Source organism: Sinocyclocheilus grahami, unplaced genomic scaffold (genome assembly GCF_001515645.1).
Source record: "Sinocyclocheilus grahami isolate Dianchi unplaced genomic scaffold, SAMN03320097.WGS_v1.1 scaffold517.1, whole genome shotgun sequence".
Taxonomy (NCBI): domain Eukaryota; kingdom Metazoa; phylum Chordata; class Actinopteri; order Cypriniformes; family Cyprinidae; genus Sinocyclocheilus; species Sinocyclocheilus grahami.
Window position 1 is genome coordinate 742,924 of NW_015505696.1, and position 17,618 is coordinate 760,541.

Sequence of the window (17,618 nt, forward strand, 5' to 3'; positions counted from 1 at the left end):
TCAGTATGAAAATTCAACATTATTCATTGGGACTGAAGTGAAGGATAGAATCATTCGATCGTTAATCCTGAATTAAGCACATTTATCGGGTAATAACTGAAATGGATGAAGGACAAGGTCGATTGTTTTGATTGGGAGTTTTACACCTCGGTGAAATATATCTATTCCTTGGCAGCGGGCTGGAAAATGAGATGGAGTGCTGGAGAGAAACTGGAGGTCTATCACTGGTCAAAGGGGAACGTGAGACAGACCCTGACCATCAGACTCGATGATTTAGCTCGTGTTCGAAACATCAGGAAATCCCACCACCTTCAATGTCCCTCATATTAAATGTGTCTAATGAGTTCCAACCACAAATGAATGAATAAATTACAATAATAAGAAAAAAGATCCGACATTTAATTTTTATATTGTTCATATAGGTTTTATTATTTTAATATTTTACATATTTAATAGCTTTATTCTATTGTATAGAATGAATGAATGAATGCATACATTTTCATACTACTGCTTATTACACAAATAAATAAACATATAAATAAATTGTAATACTCATACTAGTGCTTTATGCATATTACACAAAAAACGAATTACATATAATTGCTGTATTAATATATCATAATATAAATTAATAGAATATGATATTGTGGTTGCTACGTTTTATTATTATAATATTAAATATGATTACTATTTTATATAAATATACAACATTCATTTAAATATTTCAAATTTAATTCACATAGTTTTTAATACTATTTGACATTACTGTATTTATAGTATTTAATTACAATTACAATAATATTATTAATGGGATATTATATTCGATTCTTAAATTATATTATATAATGTAAATAATATAACATTTTGTTAGCCAGTATTATATTTGCATATGGTCACACCTCCAAACATTTTTTTATCACAGAAAACCCAGGACGCTCTTTCTAAATACATGTGTGCTATTAGAAATATTAACAAAAAACACATGTGCAGCGGACAAACATGAAGAGCAAAGCGCGTTTCATCTTCCCTGTGCGATGATTGACGTGAGCTGAGAGCCATGCGGAGGCGGGGCTACGCGGTCCCTGCGTCCAATCAGAGTGCGTGGGCGGGGCCAAAGCATCGCAGAGTCTCTGAGCTCTGAGAGCGCTACAATGTAACAAAAGCGGCGGGATGAAACAGTGAAATAACGCGCGAGTGTATGAAGCGCTGCCTTCACGCGGGACCTGATTAATAACACAGCACACACACACACACACACACCGGTGAGTTTAGTGGTTAAAGAGCTGATAGTGGCTCGAGCTGTGAGTGAGTGAGCGAGCGAGCTCAGGAGGAGTGTGCTTACAAATTGCCGAGAGACTGCCAGAGGAATCTCCGCCGCAGCTGGACAAGAGAGAGACCGGAGGACCGGAGCGGGCCGACATGGACGACCAGCCGCGCCTGATGCACGCTCATGCGGCCGTGGGGATGAGCGGACACCCGGGCCTGTCTCAGCACATACCGGACAACACCGGAGCCACCGACGGAGACGGAAGGAAGCAGGACATTGGAGACATTTTACAACAGATCATGACCATCACTGACCAGAGTCTGGACGAGGCGCAGGCCAGGTGAGCTGTCACTCATCTCATCCGAGGATCTGGAATATTCATGCTGACTCTCATCTTCAAAACGCATTGACACTTGATTAATTAGAGTATAAAGTAAGATACACCTTTTACAAACAATAGCTATTCATTAAATTAATACAAATAATTTTAAAAACATACTCGTAATAGAAAAAAATATAATAATATAGCACTTTTTATACAGTGCACTATATGTATGTATTAATTGCTTAAATATAGAAATGTAAAATAATATATATATAACAATGAAACGTTTGCATACTATAAATACTATACTTTATGTATAGTATTTACACATATATAATTTTAAAAATAATATTACTTGACCAACGCTATAAAAAAATGTTAGTAAGCTAATTAATGATATGCCAAATTATAATAAATAACCTACACTACTGCAGTTATTGTTAACACTGTAAATTCTTAATAAATTAATATGACATCTCTTTCTAGAATCTACTGTATCTAGTTTTTTAATGTCAGTTGGCGTCTAATTCACTTTTTACTTATCAAGTGGCATTTTAAAAACAATTCTATTGTAGTAACAGTAACGGCAGAAAAGAATATAGGTTAGGCAATATAGTTTAGATGTTTGACATCTTTATGATACTAGGCAATTAGCAAATATTTACATGCAGATCAGGAGTTATCGACTAAGTATGCATCCAGAAATGGACTGATAACACAATCGCTGTTGTCAGTGTGTCCGGACACATGTAGCGTGTAGTGACAGACATCAGTGTATTCTTCTGACATGCAGTGCTCATTTATTGTCAATAGAAATGAACAAATGCCAAGATAGAATTTGACAGACAGCAGTGAGACTCGTATCACACGTCTGATCGTGTCCCTTTAGGATGAATATTGCTCAGAACAGAGGTTTTTAATTCAATTAACTCAAATATATTTAGTCATTGTATGTTTTTTCCCCCTGTGTATTTTAGAAATATTTGCAAGTACAGTGTTATTGATTTGTATTAGTTAATAGTTTAAACATGTAATCACTCCATTACTGCAATCATGTTAAATGTTTGAATACATGAATTAATCAAATTGATTGTTTTTGCGTATGGAGGATGTTCAATAAAAAAACATGCATTTTTTAAAATGATTTTATTTTATTTTTTTAGTTATTACAATGCATGCATAGATACAAAATTATGAATGATTAATTACTGAAATAGTGCTAGTCACTAATAGAATTTTGTTAATATTATGCATACTGTATGCATGCAAAATATGATAAACAGAGACTAGCATGGGTTTGCTCAGATCGGTATGTGCTTTTCATTTCACCACGATCACTGTACGTTCAGGCAACACACAGATAAATACGTCTTTGCTAGTGGAGTGAAATATCGTCTGTTCAGACGCTCACCGCGGCCTTGTGTTGTGTTTCAGAAAACATGCTCTCAACTGCCACAGAATGAAGCCAGCGCTCTTCAACGTCCTGTGTGATGTCAAAGAAAAAACAGGCAAGCCATGCTATGCTTTTAAAAAAATACCCCGTTTTTTTTTTTTTTAAACACTGGATATTTGTTGGACATCAAGTGCATTTGTTTACCAGCGTCTGGTCAAAGCTGTGAAAGCAAATGGCTGTCTTTTAATGGTTAGCACATGCCATGACATTTTTAGTTAAGTAAAAAATCTTCTAATTGGAAACACAGTGTTGTGTTGTAGGGGCATGCTGTTTTTCTACATTGTGCATTGGATGTTTTAGAATTTCAGTGGGTAAATGTGGGTTTGTGGCGATCGTATAGTGAGGAAATGAAGGGAAACGTCTGTAGAAGTTCAGCTTCTTCGACCTCTGACTGCTAAATCATCTTTACTACTCTTGCACTGTACCGGGCTTGTTTTTGTGCAAAAATCCAGCTACGTTCTGGTTAGGAAAGAGCAGGATTAAATTACAAACTGCCATAAGCTGCTTAGTTGAAATGTTTGTTTAGTTGGCTACAGCGATGAATGAACATTGTGTTTGTGCATTTTTGAAGGGAAACCTCGTTTAATTTTGTGGAGCCTTTGCGATGATTAAAAACGTCGTGGATGTAAGAGTAGATGCTGAGAAAGAGGTCGAAGGTGACGTTTGTGGTCTGGTGTGTCAAGAGCAGAGCTGCTCGAAGCGACTTGTGTTTTTGTCTCGAGCCGAGAGAGGGTGGATTTGTGCTGGTGAGATACTGAGACGCTATTGATGTGGAAACGGTTCCAGCGTGTTTCACAGTCATTAGTGCATGAAATAAAAAGGACTAGATGAAGGATAAAGCCGATTTCTTTATCATTATCTCTCTGACTGCTCTGTTCCAGCTGTGAGGCCGTGGGTGGTTCTCATCTCTGTTTATTCGGTCTCTGTCTCCGCCGCCGTGATGGTTGGCGATGATGTTTTCATTGAGTTGGAGGCGCGAGCAGAGCGGGGGGGTTCTGCGGCCTTTAGAAATATTAACAAAAAACACATGTGCAGCGGACAAACATGAAGAGCAAAGCGCGTTTCATCTTCCCTGTGCGATGATTGACGTGAGCTGAGAGCCATGCGGAGGCGGGGCTACGCGGTCCCTGCGTCCAATCAGAGTGCGTGGGCGGGGCCAAAGCATCGCAGAGTCTCTGAGCTCTGAGAGCGCTACAATGTAACAAAAGCGGCGGGATGAAACAGTGAAATAACGCGCGAGTGTATGAAGCGCTGCCTTCACGCGGGACCTGATTAATAACACAGCACACACACACACACACACACCGGTGAGTTTAGTGGTTAAAGAGCTGATAGTGGCTCGAGCTGTGAGTGAGTGAGCGAGCGAGCTCAGGAGGAGTGTGCTTACAAATTGCCGAGAGACTGCCAGAGGAATCTCCGCCGCAGCTGGACAAGAGAGAGACCGGAGGACCGGAGCGGGCCGACATGGACGACCAGCCGCGCCTGATGCACGCTCATGCGGCCGTGGGGATGAGCGGACACCCGGGCCTGTCTCAGCACATACCGGACAACACCGGAGCCACCGACGGAGACGGAAGGAAGCAGGACATTGGAGACATTTTACAACAGATCATGACCATCACTGACCAGAGTCTGGACGAGGCGCAGGCCAGGTGAGCTGTCACTCATCTCATCCGAGGATCTGGAATATTCATGCTGACTCTCATCTTCAAAACGCATTGACACTTGATTAATTAGAGTATAAAGTAAGATACACCTTTTACAAACAATAGCTATTCATTAAATTAATACAAATAATTTTAAAAACATACTCGTAATAGAAAAAAATATAATAATATAGCACTTTTTATACAGTGCACTATATGTATGTATTAATTGCTTAAATATAGAAATGTAAAATAATATATATATAACAATGAAACGTTTGCATACTATAAATACTATACTTTATGTATAGTATTTACACATATATAATTTTAAAAATAATATTACTTGACCAACGCTATAAAAAAATGTTAGTAAGCTAATTAATGATATGCCAAATTATAATAAATAACCTACACTACTGCAGTTATTGTTAACACTGTAAATTCTTAATAAATTAATATGACATCTCTTTCTAGAATCTACTGTATCTAGTTTTTTAATGTCAGTTGGCGTCTAATTCACTTTTTACTTATCAAGTGGCATTTTAAAAACAATTCTATTGTAGTAACAGTAACGGCAGAAAAGAATATAGGTTAGGCAATATAGTTTAGATGTTTGACATCTTTATGATACTAGGCAATTAGCAAATATTTACATGCAGATCAGGAGTTATCGACTAAGTATGCATCCAGAAATGGACTGATAACACAATCGCTGTTGTCAGTGTGTCCGGACACATGTAGCGTGTAGTGACAGACATCAGTGTATTCTTCTGACATGCAGTGCTCATTTATTGTCAATAGAAATGAACAAATGCCAAGATAGAATTTGACAGACAGCAGTGAGACTCGTATCACACGTCTGATCGTGTCCCTTTAGGATGAATATTGCTCAGAACAGAGGTTTTTAATTCAATTAACTCAAATATATTTAGTCATTGTATGTTTTTTCCCCCTGTGTATTTTAGAAATATTTGCAAGTACAGTGTTATTGATTTGTATTAGTTAATAGTTTAAACATGTAATCACTCCATTACTGCAATCATGTTAAATGTTTGAATACATGAATTAATCAAATTGATTGTTTTTGCGTATGGAGGATGTTCAATAAAAAAACATGCATTTTTTAAAATGATTTTATTTATTTTTTTTAGTTATTACAATGCATGCAAAGATACAAAATTATGAATGATTAATTACTGAAATAGTGCTAGTCACTAATAGAATTTTGTTAATATTATGCATACTGTATGCATGCAAAATATGATAAACAGAGACTAGCATGGGTTTGCTCAGATCGGTATGTGCTTTTCATTTCACCACGATCACTGTACATTCAGGCAACACACAGATAAATACGTCTTTGCTAGTGGAGTGAAATATCGTCTGTTCAGACGCTCACCGCGGCCTTGTGTTGTGTTTCAGAAAACATGCTCTCAACTGCCACAGAATGAAGCCAGCGCTCTTCAACGTCCTGTGTGATGTCAAAGAAAAAACAGGCAAGCCATGCTATGCTTTTAAAAAAATACACCGTTTTTTTTTTTTTCCCCCTGTGTATTTTAGAAATATTTGCAAGTACAGTGTTATTGATTTGTATTAGTTAATAGTTTAAACATGTAATCACTCCATTACTGCAATCATGTTAAATGTTTGAATACATGAATTAATCAAATTGATTGTTTTTGCGTATGGAGGATGTTCAATAAAAAAACATGCATTTTTTAAAATGATTTTATTTTATTTTTTTAGTTATTACAATGCATGCATAGATACAAAATTATGAATGATTAATTACTGAAATAGTGCTAGTCACTAATAGAATTTTGTTAATATTATGCATACTGTATGCATGCAAAATATGATAAACAGAGACTAGCATGGGTTTGCTCAGATCGGTATGTGCTTTTCATTTCACCACGATCACTGTACGTTCAGGCAACACACAGATAAATACGTCTTTGCTAGTGGAGTGAAATATCGTCTGTTCAGACGCTCACCGCGGCCTTGTGTTGTGTTTCAGAAAACATGCTCTCAACTGCCACAGAATGAAGCCAGCGCTCTTCAACGTCCTGTGTGATGTCAAAGAAAAAACAGGCAAGCCATGCTATGCTTTTAAAAAAATACACCGTTTTTTTTTTTTTTAAACACTGGATATTTGTTGGACATCAAGTGCATTTGTTTACCAGCGTCTGGTCAAAGCTGTGAAAGCAAATGGCTGTCTTTTAATGGTTAGCACATGCCATGACATTTTTAGTTAAGTAAAAAATCTTCTAATTGGAAACACAGTGTTGTGTTGTAGGGGCATGCTGTTTTTCTACATTGTGCATTGGATGTTTTAGAATTTTAGTGGGTAAATGTGGGTTTGTGGCGATCGTATAGTGAGGAAATGAAGGGAAACGTCTGTAGAAGTTCAGCTTCTTCGACCTCTGACTGCTAAATCATCTTTACTACTCTTGCACTGTACCGGGCTTGTTTTTGTGCAAAAATCCAGCTACGTTCTGGTTAGGAAAGAGCAGGATTAAATTACAAACTGCCATAAGCTGCTTAGTTGAAATGTTTGTTTAGTTGGCTACAGCGATGAATGAACATTGTGTTTGTGCATTTTTGAAGGGAAACCTCGTTTAATTTTGTGGAGCCTTTGCGATGATTAAAAACGTCGTGGATGTAAGAGTAGATGCTGAGAAAGAGGTCGAAGGTGACGTTTGTGGTCTGGTGTGTCAAGAGCAGAGCTGCTCGAAGCGACTTGTGTTTTTGTCTCGAGCCGAGAGAGGGTGGATTTGTGCTGGTGAGATACTGAGACGCTATTGATGTGGAAACGGTTCCAGCGTGTTTCACAGTCATTAGTGCATGAAATAAAAAGGACTAGATGAAGGATAAAGCCGATTTCTTTATCATTATCTCTCTGACTGCTCTGTTCCAGCTGTGAGGCCGTGGGTGGTTCTCATCTCTGTTTATTCGGTCTCTGTCTCCGCCGCCGTGATGGTTGGCGATGATGTTTTCATTGAGTTGGAGGCGCGAGCAGAGCGGGGGGGTTCTGCGGCCTGCTATGCGTCCGAGAGGGGAGTGAGTGACGCAGTTATGCGTGGAGTTTTACTCCCTGCCGTGTCTTTTTCAGTTTGTTTTTCTTTTCCGAGTTCACGCAGAGTTCGAGCGCGGAGCGACGTGGACGTATCCCAGACTGCTCTGCTCCTCTTTGCCCTTTTTCTGCAAAAATATGAAGCGACCGTCAGCTCTGGAAGACCGGTCGAAAAGACATGGCGTGAGGTTTAAGATGTGAGGTTTGTTTGTAAGAAAGTTGACACATCCATGGATGTTTATCATGTCCAGGAAAGCTCTTTGCAGGAATTATAGATGGATTCAAACGCTTCTACGTTGGTCGTGTCTAAAAGTGTTTCCGATTTTGAATGTTTACTGTCATTTCGCTTTGTTCTTCAGTCATTCGGTGTTTTTAATAGGCAAATCCGCAGACATATACCGAGTTGTACGGTTGTTAACTTTATTTGTTTTGAAATCATGCAGGAATCAAAATAGCTCATGAAAAGTGTTTATTCTGTTTGGCGTCTGTGGAGATGCTGGTTCCTTAGCAAAAGTGACGTTTGGATGAGTGTGTGTTTAGCACGATGGAGGACTGTAAAGCTAGTTTGCTAAGAGTTATTGCTGAAAACAAATCTACAGAACTTACAGATCAACTTCTTTCACTAAAATTGCAATAAAATAGAATTGCCTTAAATTTGACTTGTGAGCACGTTTGCAAATACTTGATATTTGCAATACTGGAAAATAAGATGTGTTTCTTTTAAAACTTTTTAGTAATTGCCTCTATCATATATTCTATTATGATTCTAGTAAATGGAGCTGGTAGAATTATGTACTCACCAAAGGAATTTATTTAGCATTTTGTCAGTATTTCTGTTAAAAACAGAAGGTGCAGTGCATCAGACAATTTTGAAATGCACATTCAACTGAGATTTTGCAGAATTAGGTGGTTAAAATGTATAAAACAAAAAAAGTTAAAGATTATAAATGTGTAGTCATGTGATTTAAACACGCTTACTTTCTCTGTCACTCTTGTGACTTCTATCGAATATATATATAACCTAATAATTTTTACACAATAACTAATTTAGCTATTTGTCTGCATTTAAAAAAAAAAGTCTAAAGTCTGTTTAACAATGTTAACGTAACAATGTAACATTAAACGTGAGTAAAGATCTGATTGTGTTTGGTAAAGTGGAAAGTATCTCATATAGTTTTGCAGTTGAAACTCAAGATCACATCCAATCCTGTCAGTGAGTCTACAGTGTGTTTTTACAGTTCCTCCCAATGTGCCAATTGACACCTGCAGGGGAGTGCGCGGCCCTGGGTCACGAACCGACCTTTTGACCCCGCTGTGTTTTTACTGGGATATAAAGGAACGATGGACGCAGAGGGAAATCTAAACAGCCGCAGCATTCTTTTGCTTGCAGAAGGAGGAAGAAATACTTTATTTTAGTCCAAACGTCGGAGACACCGCCGTATTTTCATGCCGCTCTTCTCTACTCGCTTTCATTCCAGTCATATTTTCTTTCTTGTCTGAGGAATGTGTCTGTGTGAAGCTTGTGTGTGTGCTTGCATATAGGTGGATTTTATAGTCTTTGTGCTCGTTCACACTGTATGTCGTTGTATGGTATGTGTTGTAGTTTAGACACTTTGTTCAGAATCACTGTAAAATGATGAGAAACACAAACCGCACATTTTATATTAATGCAGAAGGTTGCGCGCAGTTAGATTAATGGAATCATTTTTTATGCAGATTACTAATTTTAATACATTTAACAATTTATTAAACATTGGTGTGTTTTATAATCAGTTTTTTATAAAAGCAGAGAGGTTGTGCATGATCTTGACTGTGTTTTGATGGTCTACCGTGGTAAAATCGCTGTAATGCATGGCTGTGCTATTGTTCAAGCTATATTTTATTTTCCCATCAAATAGCAAAAGAGTACAAAAACTACAGTTGTGTTATTTTTGCTTTGTTTTTTCTTCATGCTTACAAATCTAATGGCTTTAGTTTTTTCTTCAATGCACCACGTGCGTGCAGTTTTAAAAATGCTTTTAAAACTGTAATTAGTGATGAGTTTCAAAACCGGTTCTAAACAGAAATAGAGCAATGCACTTGTTTACACGCTCATGAAACAATGGCAGCGTCTTGTCTCAGCGTCTGTGATCTTTGAAGCGTGCAGCACAGAATCGTGTTGGAAAGGACCTGGCACCAAATGGCTTTCCAAAAATACACTCTCGGATAATTCCAGCCAGTTTAGTTGGCTCACACGGACCCGATACCACGCAAACTCTCGTGTGGTTATTCTTCACTGTAAAATAACCCAGCCAGCACTTGAAAGGAGCCGTGCAAATACGTCTCTTTTTTCCCTCTTTGGTTTCGTCTCAGTGTTTCTGACACATGGAGACTCGTCTCTATGGAAGCGGAATTCTTGGATCTCTTGGAACTTCAGAACGATGTCAAGGCATCTAATTGCTGAATGTCAGAGTTTGTTCTGTGACACCACCTTGAACCTCCAGCGTTGACAAAGACACAGTAGCGGCGCTCTGCCGTTGAGGAGTACGAGGGTTTGAGCGCCTGTCAGAGATTTTACGTCGCATTCGAATAGTCGTTAACTTCAGAAAGCTCCAAATGAAGCCCTAATGGAAGCTGTTTATGCACTCGGTGGCTTGCTTGTTGTTGTTTATTCCATTCTGGATAGATTTTTCTTTGCAAACTCATTTTTCAGCTTTGTTTTTACGAGTGAAGCGCTTTTCACATCGACTGTAGAAAATAGTTTATTTGTCGTAAACAAGTGAATAGGTCATTTAGATTTTGAGTGCTTTTGAGTGTCTCAAAACTGATATTTTGTACAGTACAAATAGTCAGTAACTTCAGACACCCTGGTTAGGTACTTTTCTTTTTAAATGGTAAAATTATATTTATATATATATTTTTTTATTCATATGTTTATAAAGCATTAATTTCTTAAGAGCTAATAGCTAGATAATATTATTTAATATTATATATATTATATTTGATAATATTATTATTTTTATATAACATTATTAGCTAATATGTATTTTAGCACATTCATATTTTTCAACATTATTTTTAGTTCAAAATGTTCTATAATCAGCAAAAATGCTTTTTAAAAACAGAAATAAAAAAAGAAATTGAAGAGCTCATTTAGTTATTGGTTTTAACACTAAATTATGTATTTATTTTTAATTTTAAAATTTCTATAATAAATTAGGTATTTTTTGTGATATATGAGAAGTTCATTTAGTTATTGGTTTTGACACTGTATATTCTTCTACAATATTTTAGTTTTAATATTTCTATAATAAACAACTTCATTTTGTTTTTGCAAAGCTTTCACTGGCTTTGTAAAAACGGAAATATCAAAATGAAGAGCTCATTTAGTTATTGGTTTTAACACTGTGTGATGTTTTTTTTATTGCAACCATCTGTAAGCATATGATGACGATTATAAATCTCAATCTTCTAAACGTCTGTCAAACCTCACGAATCTTGACTTGCAGTGTTTTCTCTCTGTGCAAACCTCAACAAAAGGCTAGTATTCTTGTGGCATGTGTTTAAACGGTATAAGGTTTAGCGCCTGGGGGTTCGGGTGATGTAATGTTATTTTTTGATGGGCGAGAATGAGGTGAGCAGAGGGCAGGGCGGGAATATTTGACAGCGTTGAAACGAGCCAGAGATATGATTACTGCGAGCGCGTTCAGTTCTCTGGGTCCTGTGGGAAGCTCGACTCCTTACGGCTTCTCAGGCTGAACACACCAGTGCACACAGTATACACTTCTATAGCTCATTACAGATGGAATAAATCATCTACGGCAGCTTGGTTTCAAACCAGCAGACAGACGATCTAAGAGTGTGTGGCGTTAACAATGACATGCTTGATGTCACTAAATGGATTCAAGAGGGCGTCTGTTACGGTGGTATTAAAAACAGCCAATTGTGGTGGAATTCTGTGCATTAAGCCACTTCATAAATAGAATTGTTTTTGAGAATCTTAAAATATGCAAATACTTGCAAATACTACCTTATTATTTGTACTATTGCTGCAGTACACTGTGCACAGTATGAACATTTTTACTTTGTATTGAAAATAATACTTGCTACAATCGCCAAATTGCAGCGCGCAACACTGCATCCAAAAAATGCATTGCTTTTATTTCAATTCCTTTTTTTTTTTACTGGAAAATATGAAATCATCCATGATTCTAACATCTTTTTTGATTCATAATTTGAACAGACTGCCAAAAGTTATAATTGAATTAATTAAAAAATGCTAAAAAAAATTTTTATTTCCAAGACAAAAATGCAGATCACTACTATTTTTAAATGATTTCAGTGAATTAATTCCCACTAATTCACTTACTGTATATTTATATTTATATATATTCATATTTTTATAGTATACACATAGTATAGTGTGTGTGTGTGTATATATATATATATATATATAAACTCTATATACAGTGTACTACGTAAGCCCATTTCCACCACCGAATAAAAAAAATAAAAAAGGAGATTGCAACTTTTTTTCTCGCAATTATGATTTTTTTTACATTTTATTTCTCCCATAAAATACAAAAAAATAGAAAAGGTAATTGCAACTTTTTATCTCACAATTCTGTCTTTTTCTCACAATTGCGAGCTTATATTTCACAATTCTGATTTTTCTTTTCCGAATAGCGAGTTTACATCTTGCTATTCTTTACCAAATAAAAAATAAAGACAATTGCAGATTTTCCTCACATTTACAAGTTTATATCTGATAATTTGGAATTTATTCTAAGATATAACTAGCGATTGTGAGAGAAAAAAAGACGGAGATAAAAAAAGTTGCACATGCTTTGAAATAAACAAGAAAAGATGTGCAATTGTTTATTTTTCATGCACGATAGTTATTGCAATTTATCATTGCTTTTCCAGATCTGACTCGATTAGGCCTCGACTCCACATTCACCCCGTTGAGTAACACAAGTGTGTGTAGCGTTGAGTGGCTTGGTGCTTCCCTCAGGTTTCCGATCAGGTGTGTGATTCCTGAAAACAAAGAAAGCAGGTCATTTTCTCCAGCACAGCTGGCTGAAATCATTTGTTGTGCGTGCATCGATACTCTCTGCGCAGGGCCGTCACTGACACACGGCCGGCCTGGTCTCTCAGTGCTAATACGCTCTGCTTTGTCTTTCATTCTCTGTGTGTTTTTTTTAAACATGCTGATGCAGCATCTCCGCCGAGCGCCAACGAGCAGGATGAGAATCACATCTGTTGGACCGGCTCATCATCCTTCAAGCGGAAACGCTAAAGCCTAATCCAGCTCATAATAGAGGCGTGCATACTGACTGGCAGCGCGAGGCCGGCGTGGCGTTTTTTGGAAACGGCTCCGGCAGGCTTTTGCAGAAATGAGATTAGGAGAGCACGCAAAAGCAGTTACGGAGAGATCTGTCATCGTTTTCTCTGAGTATACACTGGAGCACAATCACATTACCTTATGAATTATGCAAATTGTCAGTGGCCTAATTGAGATGTGTTAATCATATTAAGAAGCTTAATAGCTGGAATTTAACTGTGATGCTATTTGGTAATTAAGCACGACGGCGAGTTTGGGGGGCTGCTTGTGGAAGATGATGCTGGAGTGTTTATACATCTGTCTGTCTGTCTATACAGGCGTTAGAGAAATTATAGCTTGACTTTGTTTAGCCTTGACGATATTCAGTATGTGATTAATTGAAATGAAAACAACTGATTCACGGAAATGATTCAGACTTACCAACCCCGATGCCGTCTTCACTACTGACGTTAAAATGAGACGCTATTAAAACATTCTCATCGGTATAAGTTGCAAAATTTGTCTAATAATGATGTCTTTAGGAAATAAAAAGCATGATAAATAAGTTAATGGCTTTGCAAGTGATTGCACAATTGCATAATTGGATATATCACATGCAAAATCCTTGGAGTTGAGATCTGGTTCAGAGAATATTTTGAGTAAAATAGACTAAACTTTTTTCATGACATTTGATTTTATTTGAAATGTCTGTATCTTTTAAATAGTTGAAAGCACCATTAGCAGATCTATTAAGGAACCAAAATCATTAAAACATTAAATTCATTACTATACTTATTCCTAATACAGCCAAAACGAAAATCCACTTTTTTTTTTAAAGAAATTAATACCTTTATTCAGAAAGGATGCAATAAATTGATCAAAAGTGACAGTAAATAACATAATTGGATATATCACATGCAAAATCCTTGGAGTTGAGATCTGGTTCAGAGAATATTTTGAGTAAAATAGACTAAACTTTTTTCATGACATTTGATTTTATTTGAAATGTCTGTATCTTTTAAATAGTTGAAAGCACCATTAGCAGATCTATTAAGGAACCAAAATCATTAAAACATTAAATTCATTACTATACTTATTCCTAATACAGCCAAAACGAAAATCCACTTTTTTTTTTTTAAAGAAATTAATACCTTTATTCAGAAAGGATGCAATAAATTGATCAAAAGTGACAGTAAATACATTTGTAATGCGACAAAAGATTTCTATTTCAAATAAATGCTGTTCTTTTGAACTTTATATTCATCAAAGATGTTTCATGTTTTCCACAAAAATATTGTGCAGCACAACTGTTTTCAACATTGATAATAATCAGAAATGTTTCTTGAGCAGCAAATCAGCATATTAGAATGATTTCTGAAGATCATGTGACACTGAAGAGTGGAGTAATGATGCTGAAAATACAGCTGCGCATCACAGAAATAAATGACAGTTTACAATATATTTACATAGTAAACATTTATTTTAAATGCTAATAATATTTAACATTTTTACAGTTTTTACTGTATTTTTGCAGCCTTGGAGAGCAGAAGAGACTTCTTTCAAAAACATGAAAAATAAAACAACCTTAAAGACCCTCTAAATAGCAAATTCATTGTCTACTAGTGTCAATTGTATTGATTAGCTGTTGCAGGCCTGATTCCTAATATTTGATATATTGGCCAGCCCCAGTGATTTTGTGCCATACAGTAACAAAACCATTATAAAATGGCAGATTCACCAGCGCAATAAAACCTCACAGACTGAATGCGCCTCGTAAACTGCCTCAGAATCTGTTCTTTTGTCAATAGATTGTATCTTGTGCTCAAATGGGCTCTGCTCACAGAGATATGAATGAGCGGCGCATTAGACGAGATGGCGCTCAGTGCATTAGACAGAGACGCTGTGGCGATTTTATCTGGCCGTTTGCTTTGTGTCGCTCGTCGTAAAGCTAGGTGGAGACACGCTCGGCCCTCCATTACTGCCAGCTTTCTTGATATGTTACGACTTTAATCAAATCTGAAAATTTGTAATGTGCATTAAAGTGAACGTGAAGTGCTTCTCGCGAGCGCCGTTGCCATACCAACCCCGGAGGAGTCGTCTGTCTTTAATGCGCGGTTGGGAATCTGGTTTCCTCCCCCTCGCCGTCACCGGCTCACAGAGAGACGGAGACTAGAGGCCTCTCTCCACGTACTGGAAATGACACAAATTAATATACACTACTTAAACTAGAGCAAGATTAACGACTGCCTTTCGCTGCAGTTTAGTCCCACTGTCAGTTGCTGGGTGTTCCTTGGACAAAATCAACACTAATCAACATTTATCCCACTTTTGCCCTGGGCTCTCAGGATGCAGGGATCTGAACCCCCATCCCCCCGCCCCCCCGCCACGCTTTTCACCTCTCATCCAGCGCGTTCATACATCACCCGCTCTCTACATCAGCACCTCTCTCCAGCACATCGCATTACAGACGTGATAGATTTACGTCTTTATTTGCATCTGATCACATCAAGTCTCTTGAAAGCGTGTGTGCATGTTGTTTTGTGATATTACATAGGTTTAGAAATCACAAGTTTGGGGTCGGTAAGATTTAAAAAAAATGTTTTTAAGTGTGTTCTTCTCACCAGGACTGCATTTATTTGATCAAAATAACTAAAATTCTGAAATATTATTACAATTTAAAATAGCTGTTTTCTATGTGAATATATGGTCAAATGTAGTTTATTTCTGTGATCAAAGTTGAATTTACTCCAGTCTTCAGTGTCACTTCAGAAATCCTTCTAATATGCTGATTTGCTGCTCAAGAAACATTTCTGATTATTACCAATATTGAAAACAGTTGTGCTGCTTCATATTTTTGTGGAAACTGTGTATGACATCAATCAGAGAATGTTAGCATGAGAAAATTCACTGCATTCATGTTTTATGTCTGGGGTCTCTGAGAACGCGAGTGTAAGTAATGTAGCATTTTTCATGAAGGACGTTTGAAGCATATTATTTGAGTTAAGTTGAAATATTGTTTACGTATAATGTATATATTTCTGTATACTCATTTCTCCTACCGTTAGGAAAAGTCATGAAATTTGATATTTGAATGTTCATGAGTTTTACAATGAGGCCCCTTTTTGAGAATTATTACTGGATTTTGATTGGTGTACAATGATTTGAACATCAGGTCTAGATAAATATAACAAAATAATGTATGATACACTGCTGTTCAAAAGTTTGAAATATTTGAAATATATAAATATGAAATATATATATAAAAATAATATTTTTTCAGCAAGGACACATTAAAATTGTTCATTTATAATGTTACAAAATATTTTTTTGAACTTTTTATTTATCACAGAATCCTTAAAAACAAAATGTGTCACAGTTTCCACAAAAATATGAAGCAGCACAACTGTTTTCAACATTGATAATAATCAGAAATGTTTCTCGAGCAGCAGATCAGCATATTATACTGATATCTGAAGATCATGTGACACTGAAGACTGGAGGAATGATGCTGAAAATTCAGATTTGCATGACAGGAATAAATAACATTTGAAAAGATATTAAAATAGGAAACCGCCATTTTAAATTGTAATAATATTTCACATTTTTACAGTTTTTATTGTATTTCTGATCAAAAAAATGCAGCCTTGGTGAGCAGAAGAGACTTCAAAAACAATAAAATATCTTACCAACCCCAAACTTTTGATCATATAATGTAGTTGACTTCGCTAATTGACTAAATGATTTGTTGGAAGTCTAGCAAACCATCATGACCCATCCTTTGTTGCCAGTTTGAGCTGATGCATATGATTCAGTGGTGACATTATAAATCGATACAGAAATGATTTTTCCTGTGTGCTTCCCCTCAGAGACTGGAGAAACGCCACCATCTCGCTCTCTCTCCTCCTGTATGAATAGCCTGGCTATGCAAATCGCTCATAATTAGACATGCTAATATATGGCAGTAATAAGCCACTGTCTGTCGTTATGTCTGCCAGTCTTCCCATTGTGTCCAGCGAAAAATGTGTCTTTAAAATAACGCTTCCCACAGTTCTCTGTCATCCTCATAGACGCGTCTCATAAAAACCATCAATAATTGCCTCATTTATGCACATTTCTCTGTGTTTTAGACAGTGAAATGAAGCTGTTGATATGAGTTGATATTATGGAGTAATACTTTTTTTGATGGTTTGTACATATAATAAATCTATGGACACTTACAGCAATTTAGCACGCTAGTTGATTGTGAAAGTGTCCGGTCTCATGTGTCTCTTTTACCATCTCAAAATAGTCCCCTCGACACAGTGCTCGTGGCACGGAAATTATTTTTTAAGGAAGCATGTGGAGCCTTGTGCCCCCTGAAAGGAAACAAATGTTTGGGAGAAGCAGAGAGCGGCGGTTTTGGCCGCTTTCCCAGCACAGACGCAAGAGCCATCGCGGGCTCCGGAAAGACTGAAGTTCCTCCTGCACATGCAAGAACCGGCCGCAGCGTTTCCAGCAGAACTGCATGCAGTGTGGTTTAAAGGGGTCATATGATGCGATTTCAAGTTTT

General features: G+C 36.9%; 3 protein-coding genes across 6 annotated transcripts in view; all 3 read left to right on the forward strand.

Moving 5' to 3' along the window:
* The first annotated feature begins 1,130 nt into the window (after positions 1 to 1,130).
* Positions 1,131 to 4,093, forward strand: LOC107554862 (pre-B-cell leukemia transcription factor 1-like). Its single transcript, XM_016237500.1, has 3 exons — positions 1,131 to 1,607; positions 3,027 to 3,100; positions 3,927 to 4,093. The coding sequence occupies exons 1-3, from the start codon at positions 1,420 to 1,422 to the stop codon at positions 4,091 to 4,093; spliced, it is 429 nt and encodes a 142-aa protein (XP_016092986.1). The 5' UTR covers positions 1,131 to 1,419.
* Positions 4,094 to 4,220: 127 nt separating this feature from the next.
* Positions 4,221 to 6,664, forward strand: LOC107554863 (pre-B-cell leukemia transcription factor 1-like). The gene is made up of 3 exons (XM_016237501.1): positions 4,221 to 4,697; positions 6,117 to 6,190; positions 6,627 to 6,664. Exons 1-3 carry the CDS (start codon positions 4,510 to 4,512, stop codon positions 6,662 to 6,664), a joined length of 300 nt encoding a protein of 99 aa, XP_016092987.1. The 5' UTR covers positions 4,221 to 4,509.
* A 50-nt stretch (positions 6,665 to 6,714) lies between these two features.
* Positions 6,715 to 17,618, forward strand: part of LOC107554884 (pre-B-cell leukemia transcription factor 1) — an 83,978-nt gene continuing 73,074 nt past the window's right edge. For all 4 annotated transcript variants that reach the window (XM_016237524.1, XM_016237525.1, XM_016237526.1 and 1 more), the window contains exon 1: positions 6,715 to 6,785. In XM_016237524.1, the coding sequence (XP_016093010.1) occupies positions 6,737 to 6,785 (49 nt within the window). In that variant the 5' untranslated portion in view covers positions 6,715 to 6,736. The remainder of the gene's footprint in view (positions 6,786 to 17,618) is intronic.

What these genes read in the sequence shown, in the direction of transcription:
- LOC107554862 (XM_016237500.1), top strand. Translation starts at nt 1,420, where the DNA reads ATGGACGACCAGCCGCGCCTGATGCACGCTCATGCGGCCGTGGGGATG. An exon ending in CTGGACGAGGCGCAGGCCAG is followed by an intron (nt 1,608 to 3,026) that starts GTGAGCTGTCAC and finishes GTTGTGTTTCAG; the next exon opens with AAAACATGCTCTCAACTGCC. An exon ending in TGATGTCAAAGAAAAAACAG is followed by an intron (nt 3,101 to 3,926) that starts GCAAGCCATGCT and finishes GCTCTGTTCCAG; the next exon opens with CTGTGAGGCCGTGGGTGGTT.
- LOC107554863 (XM_016237501.1), top strand. Translation starts at nt 4,510, where the DNA reads ATGGACGACCAGCCGCGCCTGATGCACGCTCATGCGGCCGTGGGGATG. An exon ending in CTGGACGAGGCGCAGGCCAG is followed by an intron (nt 4,698 to 6,116) that starts GTGAGCTGTCAC and finishes GTTGTGTTTCAG; the next exon opens with AAAACATGCTCTCAACTGCC. An exon ending in TGATGTCAAAGAAAAAACAG is followed by an intron (nt 6,191 to 6,626) that starts GCAAGCCATGCT and finishes CTGTACGTTCAG; the next exon opens with GCAACACACAGATAAATACG.